The sequence below is a fragment of the Electrophorus electricus genome, chromosome 13 (assembly GCF_013358815.1).
Source record: "Electrophorus electricus isolate fEleEle1 chromosome 13, fEleEle1.pri, whole genome shotgun sequence".
NCBI lineage: Eukaryota > Metazoa > Chordata > Actinopteri > Gymnotiformes > Gymnotidae > Electrophorus > Electrophorus electricus.
Genome location: NC_049547.1, coordinates 11,234,298 through 11,255,116, shown reverse-complemented (window position 1 = coordinate 11,255,116; position 20,819 = coordinate 11,234,298). Strand labels below are relative to the sequence as shown.

The following is a 20,819-nucleotide window of genomic DNA, read 5'->3' as shown; positions in this document are numbered from 1 at the left end:
AAGAGTCAGGACTGAATCTGATGCAATAGCTACTGATGGAGCGTTGGATTAGTCTCAATATCTTCAGATCTCAATATCGTAGGTATCTTCTAATTTGAAACATTTCTGGATACCTTATCCTTGAACCCGAAGAACATCTCTGGAAAAAAAAACAACGGTGCGTGCTAGCAATGTTGCATGCTTCGTGGGGAATTTGCATGCGAAAAGAGCAATGCTCTTAGTATTTTAGAGTGTTGAAGGTAGGTAATTAACCTACCTTGACTAATTTACGAACGTTAGCTTTATCAGTCAGCAAAAAGGGGATGTGTCCTGCCATTGACAATGACAGCTTTGACAGCTGGCTATCGGGACAGCCGTCTCCTGGCTTATGTCTTGATTGCAGTTCTGGACTTCATTCTGCTTCGAACTGGCTATCCTAGCTAGCTAATTAGCTAAGTTAGGATAGCTTGCAGGTGAACCAGATAGGTTAGCTAGGTTGTCTGGATATGTTGACCAAGGAATTCAACATACTGGCCATAATCTTGGGCTAACCTCGTGGTTAGAGGCGCCTCAGAAACATTCTTTATATCCTATTAGTATTAAAAAGCTATAGCTGAACTACAAGGGCTTTTAATCAGATTTACTGCTAAGGTAATTTAGACGACTGCCAAGGACATCGGTAGCTAGCTAGCGTTGGCTAAGTGACCTAAATTGTCTCCCTAACTAGCAATAAAACCAACAAGCACCATGTTTTCAATGAATCATTTAGCTAGCCAAGTTAACGCGCTCTTCAATTTAATGCCACAAATGTGAGAATCCCACACTTCCTCCCAACGAGTTGCCTAACTAGGTTCATTTGCCCTTTCGTGAGAAGCTTTCGTCAACCTGGCTATTTTTAGATGATAATGTTAAGACCGCAAGGTGACAGTACAGTACACACCATAGATCCTGAACCAACACATTTGCAAATTTGTCTCTGGCTTGTCATCACTAAGAAGGAGCAGACTCTAATCTTTGTACCATATTAACACAATGGCATTTTACTAAGTTACTTTTCACATCCCTGTGTTGATATTGCAGGAAATGCCCTTTGTCAGAGCTGTGACTAAGGCCACAGGACAGGTCCTCCTGACTACAGGGTGTGGCTGTGAACCTTTCTCTGCGTCTGCACGGAGCATAAGTATCTCACCACGTCAGGTCATGTCTGATGCCAGCTTTCACTCAGTGTCCTTCTCTGAGGCTGACCATCCCAAGGTTCTCATCACTGGTGCGAAACCATTATTGTTATGTCTGCTTTTGTTAATTCATTTATGTGTTGTAATTTGAAAACCGTCATATCACAGTCAGTTGTGTGCAGATATCCATATAGAGCATCTTTCTAATGTCTTGTGATAAACATGTATACTACAGGTTGAATTACCTCAATGAATGCATTCTCAGAACCAAAGTGAAATTAGTTTTCTTGGCAACAGCTGTCTGATGTCACTGATGATGGTTTATCTGTTTGTTTTAGGGGGACTGGGACAGCTGGGTGTAGGCCTAGCCAAGCTCCTTCGGTAGGTCTGATTTTCAGAAACCACAGCCACATTCTTGTGAGATTTTTGAGAAGCTGAAATGCTTTTTAGTCAATTTTTGTAGGTTGTGTATGAGTTTCATTAATGTAGCAGAAGTGTAGTAGCAGAAGTGTAGTAGTAGAAGTGAAATTTGTACATACGCGATATTTTTTATGATAAAGTTATCAAATAACCCTTTTTTTCAGCTTGTATTGCTATGACAGTATAGTGTCATTGAAGATTTTTTCTTTTTGCAGGAAGCGATTTGGAAAGAACAATGTAATTCTTTCTGATATCAGAAAGCCCCCAAATCATGTTTACCACAGTGGTAAGTTTACAGTTTTTTTGTTTTTATTTATAATATTTTAATTCCCTACTGACACTGCCACACAGGGATCCAGGTGTTATTATGTAATTAATTCTGTAATTCTGGATTTCTAGGTCCCTTTATGTATTCTGATGTACTGGACTACAAGAATTTACGTGAGATTGTTGTGAACAATCGTATAACGTGGATAGTGCACTACAGCGCCCTCCTGAGTGCAGTTGGCGAAGCAAACGTGACTCTTGCTCGTGATGTCAACATCACCGGTAAGCGACAATGACAAAATTCAGTGCAGAAGTCAGGAGAACACAGATTGGCTTATTTCTCTTCTACTTGGGCTTCCTCTTTGTAAGGACTGCACAATGTCTTGGACGTTGCGGCAGAACATGGTGTCCGGCTCTTCATCCCCAGCACCATTGGTGCCTTTGGCCCCACATCTCCGCGTGACTCCACCCCGGACCTGTGCATTCAGCGCCCACGAACCATTTACGGGGTGTCCAAGGTTCATGCTGAGCTGATGGGAGAGGTACACCCTTATTCACCCACCATTTTATTTTGGGATTCTAAATATTTCATAGTTATACTAAATATTTCAAGGCTAGCATTTAGGCTTTGAGGCAAGTTGTCCAAAATGCTGATTGAAACTGATATGCACCTCCAGGTGCATGTTCAAATCCTAGCAAATTTTTATTTTCTTTTTGGCAGTATTACCACCACAGATATGGCCTTGACTTCCGTTGTCTCAGGTATCCAGGCATCATTTCAGCAGACTCACAGCCTGGAGGAGGAACCACAGGTTACCTTTCCAGTTTTGATTATTGCTCTCTGTACAGCTGTGGGCTTTTTAGCATTTTTTTAGTGTGCTACGGACCTGCCTTCACTGTGATCACTCGCTCTCCTCAGACTATGCTGTCCAGATGTTTCACGATGCCGTGAAAACTGGGAAGTTTGTGTGTAACCTGAAACCTGACACGCGCCTGCCCATGATGTTCATTGATGACTGTCTGCGAGCCACCCTGGAGGTGATGGACATCCCTGCTGAGATGCTAACCATGCGTACCTACAACATCAATGCCATGAGCTTCAGTCCCGAGGAGCTGGCCTGCGAGGTGCAGAAACACATGCCTGACCTGCAGATTACTTATGACATCGACCCAGTCAGACAGGCCATCGGTAAGAGCCTAAGGGTGCCAGATGACAGTCCTCATGCTTATTTAATGCCAGAGATAGGACAGAGATGAGGTAACAAACTCATCACAAAAAACACATTTGATTATGTAAATTAATTCTGATTAATTCTAATTTTGATTTTCTTCTGCTTAGCTGACAGTTGGCCTAAGAAATTTGAAGACAACAATGCAAGGAAAGACTGGGGTTGGAAGCATGAATATAACTTGCCAGAACTTGTCCAGGCAATGCTAAACTTCATTAGCTTGGACTCAAGAGCAGCAAATGCTAACTGAACGCTTTTACCTAGCCTTTTCATAGTTGCATATTGGTTAAAAATATATGTATTCTCAGGTATACTGGACATTATGGAAAGTAGCCTGTCTCTAAAGTGCACCAGGTAGATCCAACCATAGGAAAAGCATACAGCTGTTAGCTGCTCATCATACTGTTTTGTGAAGCCTGTAGGGATGGGTACTGAATTCCAGCACAGTAGTTTCAGGGTCCTTTAAAACTCAGGCCCCATCTTTGTAACACTGATTTATGGACAGTGTATTCAAGTTGGCCATTTTTCATGCAAGTGCTAGTTGGTGAGAAAAAAGCAGAAAAAATAACAAGACCGTTCAAAGAAAACTGAGGAGACAAGCATGTTACAGAACCCCACATGCACACAAAGTCCTGCATGCAGCCATTTTTCATGAACTTGTTTTACCTGTTAAGACTGTCGCTACAATCTTAACATTGTTAAGCCTTGAGGTTCAGCGTAAATAACACAAAATAGACTGGAACTGCTTTGTTTTGACAATGCATAAAACAAGTGGAACAAAATACAAACCACAAACGAAACCTATTGATGCCACCTTGGGAGATCCACCTTCTTTATAGAGCAGTCAGGGTTTGCTTGATGCATTCACATCAGAAAGAAGAAAATCACCAGCCCAAGACCCCTTGAAACTCTGAAACAGCCCATGTGAAAACGCCAATAATTACACTGGATTTGTCGCATGCAATCCCCCCTATCCAAATGTTTTCAGAATTTCAATATCACCCATAGGTTTTTGTTTGCGTGTTTTGTTTTTTTAAAATACTTGAATATGATTACGTGTAGTATGGAAAAGCAGAACCAAGAAAAGTGGAGACTCTATGTTAACAGATTACTGCTAGACACAGAAGAAGGATGTTCCTGAGGCCAAAAATGCAAAAAATCATACACCTGTACATTTTAGACTTTTGGGATATTGTGTGGTACTGAGATGTGCAGCGAAGGAGTGCCCCAGTGATATTCCACCTCAATAAACAACATAAGCCTGCAGTCATTCCCAAGTGATTGTGAGACTGTGTATTCCAATGTTTCTTAGGTATTCTATGAAGGAATTCTGCTGCACCACAGCTTTTTAGACCTATTTAGACCTGTCCTGGCTGACACCTCACAAAGGGCTTGTTTATTACCTGATGAGTTGAAAAACTGATGTGTTGGTGTGTGTGTGAAAAGAAATAACTCTTAAAATACGCCAGCTCTACGGCCAAGATTAGCGTGCACAATTCCTGGCTGTGGTAAAGAAATCCTTAGTTTATAAATCTTGAGAAACTGAAATATGAAACCTTTAAATGGTACCCATTCCTGGTCTGAATGCTGAGGTCGAAAAGGAAAGATGTTATTGATTTGTGTTATTTTATTTGTTTTATGTTCCATTTTCTCAATTAACAAAGATAAGGTCATATGCATGGGTTTGTTAGTGTAGACCTAATATTTACCACACCCTTTCCACAAAAGGTATCCTTAAATACTTGACATTTTATAGTTACTTGATATTTTTGTGTCATCTTTGTACAGTTATTTTGGTATATTTTTTCAGGTTAATGTTTTACAAAAGCATTGTTTTTGTGGAGTTGTTATTAACGCACACTTGTGACATTTTGCTATTACCTGTTTGCTATTTATTACAACATATGTATGCATTATTGAAAGACTATATGTCTTTTAGCTTTATCAAATGCACTTGCTTACAGTTTTGCACAACTCTGTCCCAGGTAAACACTTTAGATAAGGACCACTCCTTGTCTATAGATGTGATTTACAGTATATTTTTCTAAAACAGAATGATGTCTTTTCTGTTTATTTCTGTTAGTCATTAAAGATTTTGCCTTATATATTATGTAACTACAACATCCTGGAATGATTCTTAGACTCGTGCCTCAGTGCTTTAATACTTTGTCTAATATGGGCTTTTCAAGCAGGTCCTATTCATATATGTAGTGCTTTCACTTAGCAATTGCTAAGTGAAAGCTTAATATCCAAGTGTAGCTGAGCAAGTGCGAAAGTGGGATTCAAAATTCAATGATTTTCAAAAATGTTCTCTAAATATTGCGATGCTCCTTGCTGACCTCATTTCTAATTTGGTTTTGAGGAATTCGATGTAGACAGCTTCTTAAAGAACCACAATACATTTGAAGAGTGTACTGGTCCCAGAAGTGAACTTTGCCTCAATTTTAGGTCCAGCAGCTCCTGTATAGCTTTGATTTCCTGCATCAGAATATCCTTTACTGCATCTCCTTGTGCCTGCAAGAAGGCATGTACTATGTTTTCCATTGCCTAAAGGGAAGAGTCCCAGAAAAGGTCAGGAAGAGGATACAGAACACTTTCTCATCCTTGATGAAGTGCAAAATATTTGATCTCGCAGTCATTCTAAAATAAATATTCCAGTCCCCTGGGCAGATGAATTGTAGATGAAAGGCAATACTGAATTCTAAATAATTCAATTTATTACCAACTACTTAAAGCATGCCATCATTAAGACTAATAAACAAATGTAACAGTTTAATATTTATATGATAAATATATGATTTAGCCTAGCTTTTATGGATAATAAGAAGGAAGTGCTCCATTGCGAATTAAAGCATCACAAATAACTAATACAGGCTTATACAAAGAAGAATTTTTAATGTCTGAGATCAGTGTTTCTCAGCCCAGTCATTTGTCCCCAAAAGAGTGTGTGCATTTTGCCCAGCTCCCAATACATGTGGATGAAGCAAACAAGTACAATGAATACCTGGTGCAGAGATACTGAGAGCAAAAAAAATGCCTGGTGGGTACACTTGGCTTGCCTAGCCTAGCCTAAGTTGAGAAAACACAGTCCTATTCTATTTTTCACCAGCATTTAACCTTACACTGAATAGCATGTTATTGGCTGACCATTGAACACAATGTGTCTCTCCCTACACACCTTTACAGTAGTACTTTACAGTCATGAAGAGGTACATGCTTATTTACCTGTTTGCTTAGTCTGTCTTACAGTGAACTTTTTTTCCAAGACTGGCTTGTAGCTCAGCAGTCAGTTGTTCCTTGGCCTGCTCTTTGAGTCGGTGGATTTCTGACATTTTCTCAGCGTCTGCTGCCTTCAGTTCTCTTAAAACCTGCTGCTTCTCCATTGTGGCCACATCGGTTCCCTCACACAGTGGTAGCGGGCATGGTGGAGCACAGATCTCTAGGTGGGAATGGGTGTGTTTGAGGTTTATCTCTCCATTTAAAAAAGCCTGGTAAAGGCGATGGTGACAGACACAGGTCTCCATGATGAAGTCATGGAGGGCTTTCTGCTGAGCATGAGGGAGTGGCAGCTGGCACTGCACCAAGTGTCTCTGGATCAGGGAAATGACTTCAGATTTCTCCAGCCCTAGCACAGATACACAGATCCCAAAAGACACAAGTAACTGCAATATTCTGCATTTTCCACTAAAAACACTGTAGGGCTAACAAATTGTAAAGAAACTAACACCATGCCTTATTAAATTACATTTATTTCTGTTCCATGCTGAAAAAGGAATTGGATTGGTATGTCTTTCATGTGGAATTGAAAGCTGAAAGACTGACAGTTTGATTAACTTTCCTGTTTAAAATGTAGTATTTGGTGAATCTATTTGGGAAGTATTATCAGCTAAATGTCATCAATGTAAATGTATTAAATCGCAGTGTCTTACCTTTAAGATCATGGAGGAGCTCTTTAGTCATACTTGCTATTTGTGCCACTGCAGACCAGGGAAACCCACGCTGCACTGAATACATTACGTTCTCATAGACGAACTCTTGGTGCAAATAGTCTTTTGTCGGCCCCATCAGTTAGTTTCATTCCATTGAAAACAACTGTTCAATCGCAAAATTCCATTGTCTTTCTATAATCAAATAACGTATGATGACATGTAACGCAAAAATAAAATAATGGAACGCAGCTTATATGTTCGCTTTAAGAGTTCTGTGCATATTATAGGCTACCTTATCGGATTTAGTTTACTCATATCACTGCCTACGCTCTTGGAACTAGCCCACTGTTGAATACCTGCTTAGAAGAGCGATGAACTGGAACCGATGGCTATTTTCTGTTGACATGTTTACTAGGTTCAGCTGAACGGCACCAGTGTAAAGAGGTAAGAATATTTGTACAATACGATGAATCCCTACTACGATTTCCCGGTTTCCAGTAGGACATGACATGATGTGATGTGAATGCCTAAAGAGTACATGGTGTGAAACCTGTTGCAGGGTCGTTGCATTAGTTGCAACAAGGCTGTAGCAAGTAGTGTTAAGTATAATTTACGCGAACAATCAATATAGGCTTATCTAACAAAAGACTAGCCATATGATCAAACTGGTGTTGCGCAAGATTGGTTTATCGAGACAAGCATGTTTATAGCGGATAAACATCAGCTAAAACGGATGTCTTGCTCTACAAATCCTTCCTAGCCCTTTCCTTGTTGAATGGGCTAACCGTACTATCTAGCTAGGTTTGCTAGCCAGCTAACTCACCTCCCTTGTATGCTGTAAGCAAACGAGGATAAATTATTATTTGTAAAACGAACTGCAGAAAACTAATATGGGGGAAACACCAGTTAAGAACGTACTGTATGTAATTACCTCAAGCCCCTAATATCTCCTGCAACATGTTCATTGTAAAGAGCCCATTTCTTTGAGAACGAACCATGCTGTTGTTAGGGAAATAATCGTTACTAGGGGGACACGCACCCAACGGCTACCTAGTCGTGGATAAATGGATAGATAAATGAATGTAGACATGATTGATATTTAATATACTAGTTGCAGTTTCACGTGTAAAGCCTTATATGTGACATATGTACAGTTCCTTGACCGGTTAAATCGCTTTAGATTATGTTTTACGACAGATAACACCGGCGTGCTACAGAGGCCTAAAAATAACGGAACACTTCCACCCCTTCAAATTACTTTCAAGTAAATAAATACATCGTTTAGGAGCTTTTGAAATAAACAACCACAACAAGCCTTGCTCTGGGGAACCTAGAAGTTAATATATTTTTGCTCAGATGGTCAAACAGTACAATCATCTTTCATAGAGTCACCCCTGCTGTCTGTATGGCAGAAAAGGGATAAGGATTGGTAATTAGCATGATGAAAGGAATAGTGACAGAGTGTGTGGTGCACAATGCAACCATGGCCCCCCCCCCCCGGGTCTCTGGGGGTGCTGAGAGACACTCCACGTAGGAGGTGACACCATCCCAGAGCTCCTCCTTACCTGCTCATGTGAAAGATATTTTCAGAGTTTCTCAGTCTGCTAAGATGGCCTGCTGGACCACATAGGCAGTGCCAAAAGTTTGAATGTTTTTTTTTTTTTTTTTTTAAGAACAGCACACAGAACAATGAATCATTGGCCACAGAGTAAGCTTCATATCTGTGCAATGCATTGTGGAGATTAGATAGAGAGGAGCAATATGGCTATGGAGAGCATTTGCATCCATCATTTGGATGATGACCAAAACGTCTCTGGGCCTTATCAAGTGAGGAGATGTAGAGAGTAATAAGTCATAATTAGAAACACAGTTTTCACATTGGGCACTGGGAATGTGCAGGAATAAACTGATCTTGAAACATTTGTGCACTGGAGCAGGCACAAGCCTGGTGGATAGTGTCACACTGAAGTAAAGCCTTTCAATGTCAAACTCAATAGGGCTGTTCTAAAATCCTGTAATCTAATTAGGATTTACACTTCTTGATCAGGTTGTTGTCAGACTGCTAAAGCATACTGTGTAGGTGGTGTCTCATTATGTGGTGTGATGTTGCTTAGAATTCTAAATGTTGTTTTATCTGAAAGTAATTTGTCTTCCATCTATTTTCACTGTTGAAGGTATCATTATTAAATACTGCATATGTACCATTTAATGGTTCTCTCAGTATTACCATTATTTGCTCTATTGGTTGTAATCCCCCTCTATTGTCTATTATTGCTGAATGTGTCAGGTATCATTGTAACCTGGGGGAAAAAATTGTTGTACACACATGTGTAATGACAATGAAGTGGGGTATGACTTTAAAGTTTCTGTCCATATAGAACAGCACTGAACCTTGGCATTATTGGTATCATTTGTGTCACTGGTAGTCTTTAAGTCCAAGAAATGAAGTTAGCCCTGCTCTGCTCATTTTAGTGTATTCTATGATGTTATATCCCTTGAGAACTTGTTTTGCTATTCATGTTGCTGTTCAGCAAACGGCTTCTGGTCTTTAAAAAGGCTTTTGTGTGTCGGACAGAGCTTCGTAGCACACTGATCCCAGTAATCTCACAAGTACCAACTGAATTTCTAACAGCAGAGAAAATGGAAGAGAGCAGTCTTTTGTAACAGATTAAGTTTATAAATAATTTGCTTTACCTGTGAAACTTATGTAAGTGGGGATGTTTGTTCATTTTTTTCATAGATTAAGGTTTATGTTTGTGTTTGGGTAAGTGTATATGTACTTATAAATACCTCATTAGAAGCTTTCACAAATACCAATCCTTATCCCTTTTCATCTGAATTTTTCATTTATTTATGTTTTGTGAATTATGACAAAAAAAACCAAAATGATGTATACAGGTTATTCAGTTTATTACTAAAAACCATGACAAACTGATTCAGTAGCTATTGACAGTGTTGATACATAATCATAATGAATAGTGTTCATATGATGAACAGAAGTTTATTTAAAAGAACAGTAACCTGCATCCCTTTTGAAAGCAAAGCGTTTCACTAAGATAACAGAGGATTACTTTATTTAAGAGTGCTGAGGATGTTCAGACTTTGCTATAATAAGACCCAGTCTTGGCAGGGTAGGATTAATAGTAGTACATCCCATACACATTGTGAAAAGCTATACAATCCTACATGTACAAGCAATTGCAGTATAATACTTACAATATATACTTAAATATTATTTACAAACACATCCTGTAAAGTTAAATCTTTCTTTCTTTCTTTTTGTTTTTTAATTTAAACTCTAAATATTAATCAACTAATTTCATTGATGCTATCCTGTATAGGTTTAATTCTAATGAAATTACAAAGTATAAAGCTCATGTTGTTTAGGTTCAAATAGAATTTCATGCAATTTTTCACTATATCAGTAGATGATGTTTTTGATTTAATGTTGTGACAGGGTTTTTATGAACTGTACTTGTGTGTGTGATGTTAGGAGGCTAAGCAGGATGCTGGAAGGAGTAATGTTAAACAATCACATATTTATTTGTACATATCACAACAAAAACGTAGCACGCAGACCATCATGGTCAAACACTCAACACAAACGCGTAAACGATAGACTTAAATACATGTATGCTAATGACACAATAAGGAGCAGGTGTGAGACACAAGGAGGGTGTGGTCACTTTAACGAACACATGCACACATACACACACACACACACACACACACACACAGAGGCGTTCGGGGGGAGGGGCCGTACCGTGACAGAGCCCCTCCCCAACGGCGCGACTCCCGGGATGCCAGCTTATCTCAGCTTAGCTGAGACCAACACCATATGGCGAGGAAGAAGGACCGAATGATCCAACATGGTCCAGTGCGAGCAAGACAGAAGGGGGAAGGACAGGCACCAAGACGACAACAGAAACAGGCACAGACACCAAAGGGGACAAAATGACTGGTACAAACAATGTGACAGGGACAGACACAGTGACTGGGACGGATACAACATTATTTAACAAGTTAGCGAGTCCAGGGAAGCCGGTGAGAGCCCTGGGCTGTTCCCCATTTGTTGGCTTGGCTGCAGTCCAACCCGCCTGCGGGGAATCGCCCCTCGCCAATTTGGGAGGCGGCAACCTTTGCTGTCCCTCGCCTGTCTCTGGAGTGGGCACTGGTATCGCCTCCTTCCTGCCTCTACGAGGCTTTGGTACGAGTGCAAGATTTCCGGGGCTATGTGCCCTAGCGAAGGGAGTTCTCTCCTTAAACGAGGAGGTGGATAGAGATGATGGTGATGCATATTTCCTAAAACAAAATATCAATTTACTAACTGATTTGAGTTGGTTAATTTAATGAGTAATGTATTATGCAACAGCACGATAATATAAATATTATTATTAATAAAATATTTATTATAAACACCTTGTAAATTCACCAGGTCATGTTTTTTCCTTATTTCTTCTAGATATGATTATTTGCCAGTTTGATTGGTCCTTACCTGTCGCCGTTGAAAATTTGAAATAAAACCCAAATAAGTAAATCATCATAGCTTAAGGTATTTTCTAGCTTTTGGCTAGGTCATTAGAGGTCTCGATCTGGCACCTGTAAAGATGCTTTGAGACAATATTGTTAAAAGTGCTATAGAATCCAAATGTAATGGAATTGAACTTCTATTCTTGTACATATATAGAATAGAATATATATTTCTCCATGCACCCCTGTTTTCTTTTTTCTCAGTTTGGACAGAGCACTTTCAACCATTTCACTGCAAGTTGTACTGTGTATGACCTTGTATGTGACAAATCAAACTTGAACTTGAACTAATGTTAAGTTGGCAATTAAATGCTAATAAGCAAATAGGATTTACATCAGTTTGTATATGTGACATCATAAAGAGGAGCAAAGTGCAATGTGGTCTTTATTAATGCTAAAAGAAAATACACAAAAGAAGGACAAATTATAAACAATAAGAAGAAATTAATCTTGCAGCTTTGGGAAGACTTGTCAGGTGCAATGTGAAGCACTGAAGAGGTGTGGTTGATTAAACAGAGAAACAAGTAGGTGTATGTCATTGTAGTCAGTAAACTGGTGACTGGAAGTGGGGAAGGGAGTGAGAACTGCTGCGGGATGTGTGTATGGGTGAGGGGGCGTGTCCCTTTAGCCAGGTGCTGCCCAACCCATGACAGTAAAAAGAGTTACTGCTTGATCCTTAGATGGTAGACCTTTTGTTCACGAAAACCTTATGTAACATTGACCTACTTATTTCCATTTTGCTGCAGTTCAGATTTCAAACATATTCCCCTCCTGCAGGCTTACATATTAATGGATATGGTTACAGCATGGATAGATGCAGCAGAGAAAATCTCAACGAGGTGTTAATGATATTGCCCAAATCTCCTTCCCTTACAGTCTGTTCTGAGAAACATGCAGGAAGCAGGCTCCTCCAGCACAAGCTCACTTTTTAGGAATGACCCTCAATGCCCGGCATCAATCATCTCCGGTGTGACCACCTCCTGTCCGGTCAAGAGGATCACCTTCTTCAGGAGTGGGGATGCCCAGTTTAATGGCGTCAGGATGGCCATCCACACCCGCAACTTTAAATGCTTCGATGCCTTGCTGGATGACCTCTCACAGAAGGTACCATTGCCATTTGGTGTGCGGACCATCACCACACCTAGAGGCACCCATGCCATCCGACGCTTGGAGCAGCTCAAGGATGGAGGCTGTTACATTTGTTCTGACCGCCGCTATGTTAAGCCAGTGAATGTGGAGGCAGCTGGGAGACGGCCCACCATATGGCTCAAGAGCGATACACACAACAGCTGGAAGAAGCCCACCCGACCTGAGGAGCCCCCTGTGGCACATTCTGGACTGCAGTACCACTGGCACCCAAAGAGGATCATACTGGTGAGGAACACGGACCCTGCAATGAGAAGGTCAATCACCTTAAGCAGGAGGATGGCCCAAAGCCTCCGCATGTTCATGGACGATGTTTCCAAGGTCATGCAGTGCCAAGTCAGAAAGCTGTACACGCTGGATGGACGGAAGGTCATTTCACTTTCAGACAAATCTGAATTAACATTATGTAAACTTGTTTGAACATAATTTTATTGTTACTAATAAAAGCAGTGTTATCAAATAAAGAGACAGCAATAACTTTGGTGATCTTTTGTAAGAATAAGATCTAGCAGTCATATATATGTTAAGTGGGTTGCAATATTGTGATAGGTTTTATTACTCAGCGGAAGTTAATTTAAATATCAGCAGCATTTTTATTCATGCAGGTTGACACCACAACTGTGACTTTTTAAAAACTGTTTTAAAGTTATGTTTATCAGCTATGCAAACACATTTCCTGTGAAAACAAATGAACAAATGACCTTGTTTTTATCCCCTCATGCACCCTCAGATTAAACATTAAAGATATTACTAGAAAATATCAATAGTTGGATTCACCTACATTTACCACACTGAATGTAGAAGTATAAAGAAAGAATAGATTGCACACAGCAGATTCATTGCTTAAAATGTGTATTAATTGAATAGATTTGTGTCAAATTACTGTAAAGCTTGTTCTCTGACTGTATAAATTGGCCCCAACAGATTGACAGTATTCAAAGTCTGATGCGGTGCCCCAGCGTGCTGGTGTGTGTGGGCAAGGAGTCCTTCAATTTTCTGCTGCCTGAGACCCTGGAGATGCCTGCCAAGGACAAAATGCCTGGGATGAGCACACAGTCTCGCTTCAGTGACTGTAGTGAGGGCCAGAAGAGCAAGAGAAATGGTACAGCCTGACTGTTTGGTTCATTGTGATGATGTTACACTGAATTCCTGAAGAGAATGTTGGAGGAAACATTGTTTTTAACAATAATACAAATACCAGTCAAATACCCCAGATTTCTCTTTCAATCGTGATTACAAATAGTTTATAAATAAGTTATGATTTACATTTTAATATATTTTAGTTTCAGTAATTTCTTGATGGTGGAATAAGCAAATATATAGATCAGAAGTAGCTGTTTAAAATATGTCAGGTAGAAGAAAATGGACATGTACAGAGTGTGTTAAAAACATATTATTATCTTATTATGATTTATCATACTCTATTTGCAGTGAATTTTGGGCTTGAGACCAAGAAAAGCATCATTCATCCAAGATCAGATTCTAGTAATAAATCCACAAGGTTCTCACTCTCCTCTGGAAAATCTTACCAAAGTGGATTATGTGCAATCCCAGGGCAATCTGCTTGTGTCAGCACTTGCCCCTACACAAAGGAAGGCATACTGAATGATGATACTGAAAAAGGAATACTTGTTAACAAAGATGGTAGCCTGTCTGTGGAAATGAAAGTTCGCTTCCGGCTAGTCAATGACGAAACCCTTCATTGGTCCACCAAAATCAAGAAATCAGCAGCACCACTGAATAAAACTAGCCCTGTGAAGGAGGGAGATCCTCATAATCTTCAAGACAAACTTGAATACTCTGATCTAGAGTCGAGCTCAGCATGTGAGGTTGATGATGGTGAGGAGGAATTCATTCCAAAGCGCCATCAAAAGCACCTAGATGAATCTTGCTGTCAAAACTGCAACAACCACTGCCAGGAGTATGATATTTGGAAAAGCCCCATGGACAATGGAGGAGGGAAGTCATCTAGCTGTAGTGGCTCAGCCTGCAAAATCAAGCACAAAAAAGCATTGGTGAATAGTGTACACACACTCTCCAGGTCCAGCGAAGAGTATATTCAGCATGTTGTACATAATGCATCATGCTTTCAACAGACTGTTGATGAAAGGGAAAGGTGTGTTCAGTATTGTTCAGTAAGTCGCTCTTGTAGCCGGAGTGAGGTATCAACTGCTGCTACAAAATTAAAAAGTCAAAGAACTACTGAGGACACATATAAGAGTGATGTTGGATATAAATGTCGCTGTGATGCTGACAGAGAACCAAATACTGCAGATTTTCATGACTCATTCTATGATCCTGATAGTTTTGAATTCACAAACGTAACAAAATATTACCCCAATTCTGCAGTCAGCAATTCATCCAAAGTATTTGAGTCACTCAAAGAGGGTAGGTGTGATGATAACCTTACACCAAGTGAATCGAGAACCTGTGAATGGCTTCAGAATGAGAACCTTGGACAGTGTGTACACTACAAAATCAGTCAGGCTTCAGAAAACGTATGTTTATCCCCCCGGCCACCCAGCAATGCCTCAAGCTGCTCTGTTCATACCTCAAATCACAAAAAGTACAGAAATGTGCATCCATTACGAGAAATGCCACACCAGTGGAAGGATTGTGCAGGCACTTATAGTACAGAGAGTGCCAGATGTACAGTTTCCAAAGTGTCCTCACAATCTCAGTCTTGTCACTGTGGAGCGACATCGCCAAGGTTAATGATATCTGGAATGCACATTAGTTTTCGAGAAAGTGCTCAGGTTGTAATGTGTAGGGGCAACAATGTATGTAATGAACCTAGAACTAGCACAAACTACCCTAGGGCAGCAGTATTAGATGTATGTGGTGCTGAGGAGGTACAATCAGAGGAAACAGAGTGTGACAATAGATTCATGAGTACCCTGTCAGCAAACACAGGTGTTTTCTCAGGACAATCTACAAAGTCCACTGTATATCCATGTTGCAGTGGATGTAAAAATGCAAATGCTGCTGAATCAAGACTACCTGAACATGCTCAGCACACACAGGCTCAGAAAACTAAAGATGTTGAGGTTATGTTACTTGGTGGCAGGTCACCTAAGTCACACAGATCTGGAGCATTTGTAAACCATACACATTGTGTACCACAAAGAGCTTCTCTTGTTTTAGATATACCTGAGAATGGTGCACAAAATAATGTTGCAAAGCCACCAGGCATACAGGGTCACGGTGAAAGTGTACTGTCTGTTTTGTCAAAACAATGCAACAACTCAAATCAGATCGCAAGTGGCAGATCATCTGAGGCAGAATCCATGTGTTCTGAAAATGATGACATGACAAATGTTGAAGAAAAACCTAAACGTGCTAGGTCAGTGACATCAAACGCATCTGCAAAGTCAAGCACAAAGTGTATTTTACCAGATGGAGTATCAACATCAAGACAAGTAATTCAAAAACCTGATGAAGTTATCCAAAATGAGAGAGCAGTCAGTTTGTTGTCAGACAAATCAAATGGATCAGCTAGGTCCAGATCATTATGCAAGTCACACCATTCAAATACTGAATGGACAATAAAGACAGAATGTAATAACTTAGTAGATTTAAGCAAAACTTCAACTAAGATGATTACATCTCAAGATGTTGAATTAAAAAGAACACATAGACCTGTTTTTGCAGCTAATAATACACAAAGTGCAAATATCTTTCAAGAGCTGAGAATGGATGGTGCCATGTCAACCAAATCAAATTTCTCCTCCAAATCTGCCAAATCTCAGAAAGCTATCAAACCATCACCTACGGCACCAGACAAGACGTACAATAAAGTGCCTGTGGTAACCAAACGGGAAGGAGTAGCTAGTGTATTATTGGATAGCTCCAAAATATCCAGAACATCAAACACATTGTCGAAGAACAGGACACAGCACAATGTAACACAAGGAGAATTAAGTGAAACAGAAAATGTTGCTGCCCAAGTTTCTGAATGTGAGTCTAAAGGAAGAGTACTCAAAACACCCTGTCCTGAGAGATCTTACAGATCTCACAAACTGAACAACAACATTCCTGACACTCTGTCTAAGAACTGTGATGGATGTGTCCAGACAATGGAAAATGATCCCTTAGAGTACAAATCTGCAAAATCTCCAACTCAATGCCTACATGATAAGTTAGGTGAACTCTTAAGACTAACATCCACAGCATCTATCTCTCTTGGCCTTGATGAGGTATGCAAATGTGAAAACCTAAGTGAAGAGTCCATTAGCAGCATGTCACAAAATTTAGAGGAGGTAAAGTGTCTATCAGAGATACTGATACCTAAATCTGCTGTATCAGATCATTCCCCCAGCAGTTCAGAGAAGGCCAAAACATCCAGCTCTATGAGCTGTGCCCTCTCAGAGAAATTAAAAAAGTCTTTTTTGCAAGACCACTGCAAGAATCCTAAACATGCTTTTTCACTTACTTCAGCAGCTAAAAACAGAAGTGTCCTATCAACAAAATCAAAGGCAGAAAACACAGCAGGCTGCCAGTTATATGATAGCAGACATACTATGCTGTCTGGTCGGTCAGGTTCGTCGGATGTTTCATGCAGTAGCTCATCCTGCAGAGCCTCAAAGCCAAGTGAAAACAATTCATTTGTAAAAGGCAGCAAAGATGCTACTCAAGCGGTTGTTGGCAGCCAAAATGGTGATAAGGGTGAAACAGATATAGCTTCAGCCATATTGGAAAGGTTCTCAAAATGTAATAAAAATAAAACTGCCTCTGGAAAAGCTACAGCCACAAGCATGGCTAGGTCTAAGGATCAATGTGCTAAAAAAATCAAGAACTGTTCCTACCTGGAAATAAATGTATCCAAGAGAAAATCTGCTTGTAACATTGACAGCCGCAGTTTCCAGTCTCTTGCAATCTCCAAAGGAGACAAAAGAGTTTACAAGAAAGGAGGACAAACATCCAGGACAAATGCAGTGACCATGACTGATGTATCACAAAATAGTAAAGTAGCAAACAGAAATATGATGCCAACAACACCTCTTGGTTCCTCAAGTGACAGTGTTTTATCTCACACTCCATCTGCAACAGATCTGTTAGGGGAGAAGTCTTGCAATTCAATACCAGACAACAGAGCATCAAATAGATCATGCAAAAAATGCACCTTTGAAAAGGTGAGGAACGTTCATAAATACAAAAAGAGCAGCACATATAAAAAGAGGGAAAAAAGCCTCTCATCACAGAACAAGAATAAGGATCAGGGTTTAGAACTGATGCCATCTGATTTACCTAATGCATCTCCTGTAGAGGTTGTAAATGACTGGCTTAGAAAAATACCAGTTGATCACCCTATGTTTGAAATGGGGGTTGAATTTAATGTGCAGCACAATAAAGCAGCACCTGTTAATGCAGAGAAGAGTTTGCAAAAAGAAATAGGAGGAATATCTGAAAATGTAATGAAAATGAAAGAATTTCAAGAAATAGGGTGGCCTTCACGGAAAGTCACTGTCAAGCAGGACATCAGTGTCATGCGTGATGAAACACTGCCATGTAATGAGACATCTCAAATGGTTGCAGTCAACACTAATTCCAGTGCTCCTGAAAAATTAACCAAGAGAGCGACTTTACCTAAATGCTGTCAATCCTCAGTACAGGTCATGAAGGTTCTGATAAGTCCAAAACTGGACCGATGCAATAGTCTGCCTGAAATTTCACCCACATATGGCAAAAAATTAAGCACATCGGCCAAAGAACTACTAGACTGCCTTATTAATCATCAGTTAATTGACTCAAAAAATTACAAAGATGACAAATATAATGAAATATTAAGTATTTTCCAGTCACTATGGATTTTTGGACCCTCTGAAAGTGAGCAAGACAAGTGTAGAATAAAAGATAATAGCTTAGTAGATGATGAATATAACCCAAGGTCTTCATCAGGGATAGATGAAAGCAGTGGCTTTTTAGGGTCTGGAAGAGTTGGTGTATTTAGTGGGGTTCAGAAATCAGATACAGTCCAAAGTCGAATAACACCCATTGCTGAACAGGAGCCTTCACTGGTGATTCATGAAAACACGGTTGGTAAGGAGGTTGTACATGACTCTACTAGACCAGGAAACACAGATGGTTTATATGCCTCTTCACAACCTGTAACTCCAGACATTGCTAGGAGAATGCAGAGCAGTCCAGAAGAGGAAAAAATGGATGGGGAACAGCAAGACAATAAGGGCCTTCATGGAGAGGAGGTGATTCAAAGAGAAAGTCAGAAAGAAAGAAATGAAATGGCTACAACATTCTGTAAGAAGTGCTGCAGAAATTACAGGAATACCCTGAATACAGCAGTTGATAAAGGAACAGCTCAACCAGGAGATACTAATTCAGGAACATTCCCATTCATTCGGAGAGGTGCTTTAACAAAAAGAGTTTCACAAGATCCAGACTTAGTTTGGGTTTTGCGCTTGTTAAAGAAACTAGAAAAGCAATTCATGTCTCACTATGAAAATGCAGTGGAAGAGTTCAAAGTAAAGTGGGATTTAAATGCCAGTGGGATGCTAGATACAATAATTGGGGACCTAAAAGAAGAGGTTCATAAAAGAATACGGTCTAGTATAAATCGAGAGCTTCCGAAAATTCATAGTCGAGCAGGCAGGACAACAAAACCACCAATAAGTAGTCTGTATAGGGACTTTACTACTGAGACTGACGAACGGCGAAGACGGCTTAAAGTGCTGAGGAACAAATCGATCAATCCTTCCTTGTCAAGAAATGAGGAGATAAATTCTGTCTCTGGTACTGAGTTCAGGGACCAGCGCAACGAGGATGAGTACTGTCCATGTGACACATGTATGAGAAAGAAGACTGCATCTAGAGGGGTCCAACAAACTGAAGCTCAAAGCATAGCTCCAGTCATGATGGATTTTGATCTTAGAAAAATTCTGCAAAACAAGAAAGTCCTTTCTGTTAGTTGGCCTACAGATTCAATGCAAAAATATCCAAAAAAGGCTGTAATGTGCTTCCAAGTCCAAGAGAAGAATTTAGAAGTGGTTGATGAGGAGGCAGAAGTACAGCATGATATGAGAAGGCAGTCAGATGACTTGGGTAAAGCCAAGAAGGAGGAGAAAGCTGCTGCTGTTCAGACCAAAGAAAACTTAGAAGAGGAAGCAGTTGTGGCTTCTGAGAATTGGAGTGCAGATGTAGGGGTAAATGATGATGAAGGAAAAGCAGTAGAAGAAAAACACCTTGGTGATGGGAAGGGGAATGGAGAGGAGTACTCCACAGGGCAAGCAGGAGGGGAGGGAAGGGAGGAGGTGGAAATTAAAACAGGGAGAGGGAAACCTGAAGAGGGAAAGGCTGAGGTGGATAATGGCACAAATGACCAGGGGAAAGGATCAAAGAACAAAGAGGCTGCTTCAGATGCTGATGAAGTGGCAGAGAGAGAAGCCAAACAAACAGAAACAGTAACACAATGAGGTAGACCAGGAGAAGAAGAGGCCACAAAGGACCAGGATCCACTTGACAAAAAAACTGGAATTGTAGAGGGAGGCGAGCCAGCGGACAAGGGAGAAACAACTGAAGAAGGTAAAATGGTAAGAGGAGAAGTGGAGAAGAAAAAAGTAAAGGTGAATGAGGAGAAAATAAAGCAGAAGAATGTGAGGTGGCAGAGGAATCCCATCAAACAGTTGAATCCCAACCATGATCAGTGGAGTATTCCAAGGTATCTGACAGTACAAGCAAAGCTAAAGGATATTTGTAGATTTTATGGAAATCTCCAATTATGCAGCAGAAATGGTCTTCTAAAAATAATTCTCTGTAAAAGAGACTGATTAGTGTGGCAATAAAGAGGAAATATGGAGTGAGGTCTTTGAAAGGCAATTTTCACATAATAGGAGGAATAGCTCTCCAATAAGGTTCAGTAAACAAAGACATTGGTAAAATTATGTGTATATTTACACTGTATAGATGACTATGGTTAACTCTTTTTATTAAAACAGTTTAATAAATAAACAAATAAATAACTACATAACACGAATCTTTTAAATCACATAAAATTAGAAATAAATTTGGTTGATATTGACATCTTTCAAACAGTACACAACAGGACATTATACTATATATATATATATATATATATATATATATATATATATATATACTTTCACAGACCCCATTATAATGGACATTTTAAT

The 20,819-nt window shown here is 39.9% G+C and overlaps 3 protein-coding genes across 5 annotated transcripts; 2 read left to right on the top strand and 1 right to left on the bottom strand.

Annotated features, from left to right (window-relative positions):
• LOC113572694 (L-threonine 3-dehydrogenase, mitochondrial-like) lies at window positions 1-5,185 on the top strand. 2 transcript variants are annotated; one of them, XM_027002470.2, is made up of 9 exons: window positions 1-78; window positions 1,060-1,246; window positions 1,493-1,535; window positions 1,790-1,860; window positions 1,974-2,123; window positions 2,211-2,383; window positions 2,563-2,653; window positions 2,761-3,030; window positions 3,181-5,185. In XM_027002470.2, the coding sequence occupies exons 2-9, from the start codon at window positions 1,063-1,065 to the stop codon at window positions 3,318-3,320; spliced, it is 1,122 nt and encodes a 373-aa protein (XP_026858271.2). In that variant the 5' UTR covers window positions 1-78; window positions 1,060-1,062; the 3' UTR covers window positions 3,321-5,185. The 2 variants fall into 2 exon arrangements, with proteins under 2 accessions (XP_026858271.2, XP_035388978.1); XM_035533085.1 differs by having other exon boundaries at window positions 41-157.
• Window positions 5,186-5,548: 363 nt separating this feature from the next.
• Window positions 5,549-7,143, bottom strand: c13h8orf74 (chromosome 13 C8orf74 homolog). Of its 2 annotated transcripts, XM_035533086.1 has the most exons (3): window positions 7,000-7,143; window positions 6,296-6,695; window positions 5,549-5,617 (listed from the first exon to the last, which is right to left on the bottom strand). In XM_035533086.1, exons 1-2 carry the CDS (start codon window positions 7,133-7,135, stop codon window positions 6,304-6,306), a joined length of 528 nt encoding a protein of 175 aa, XP_035388979.1. In that variant the 5' UTR covers window positions 7,136-7,143; the 3' UTR covers window positions 5,549-5,617; window positions 6,296-6,303. The 2 variants fall into 2 exon arrangements, with proteins under 2 accessions (XP_035388979.1, XP_026858272.2); XM_027002471.2 differs by lacking the exon at window positions 5,549-5,617 and having other exon boundaries at window positions 5,971-6,695.
• Window positions 7,144-7,360: 217 nt separating this feature from the next.
• rp1l1a (rp1 like 1a) lies at window positions 7,361-20,703 on the top strand. The gene is made up of 4 exons (XM_027002399.2): window positions 7,361-7,443; window positions 12,406-13,044; window positions 13,600-13,777; window positions 14,107-20,703. The coding sequence occupies exons 2-4, from the start codon at window positions 12,421-12,423 to the stop codon at window positions 20,100-20,102; spliced, it is 6,798 nt and encodes a 2,265-aa protein (XP_026858200.2). The 5' UTR covers window positions 7,361-7,443; window positions 12,406-12,420; the 3' UTR covers window positions 20,103-20,703.
• The last annotated feature ends 116 nt before the right edge of the window (window positions 20,704-20,819 follow it).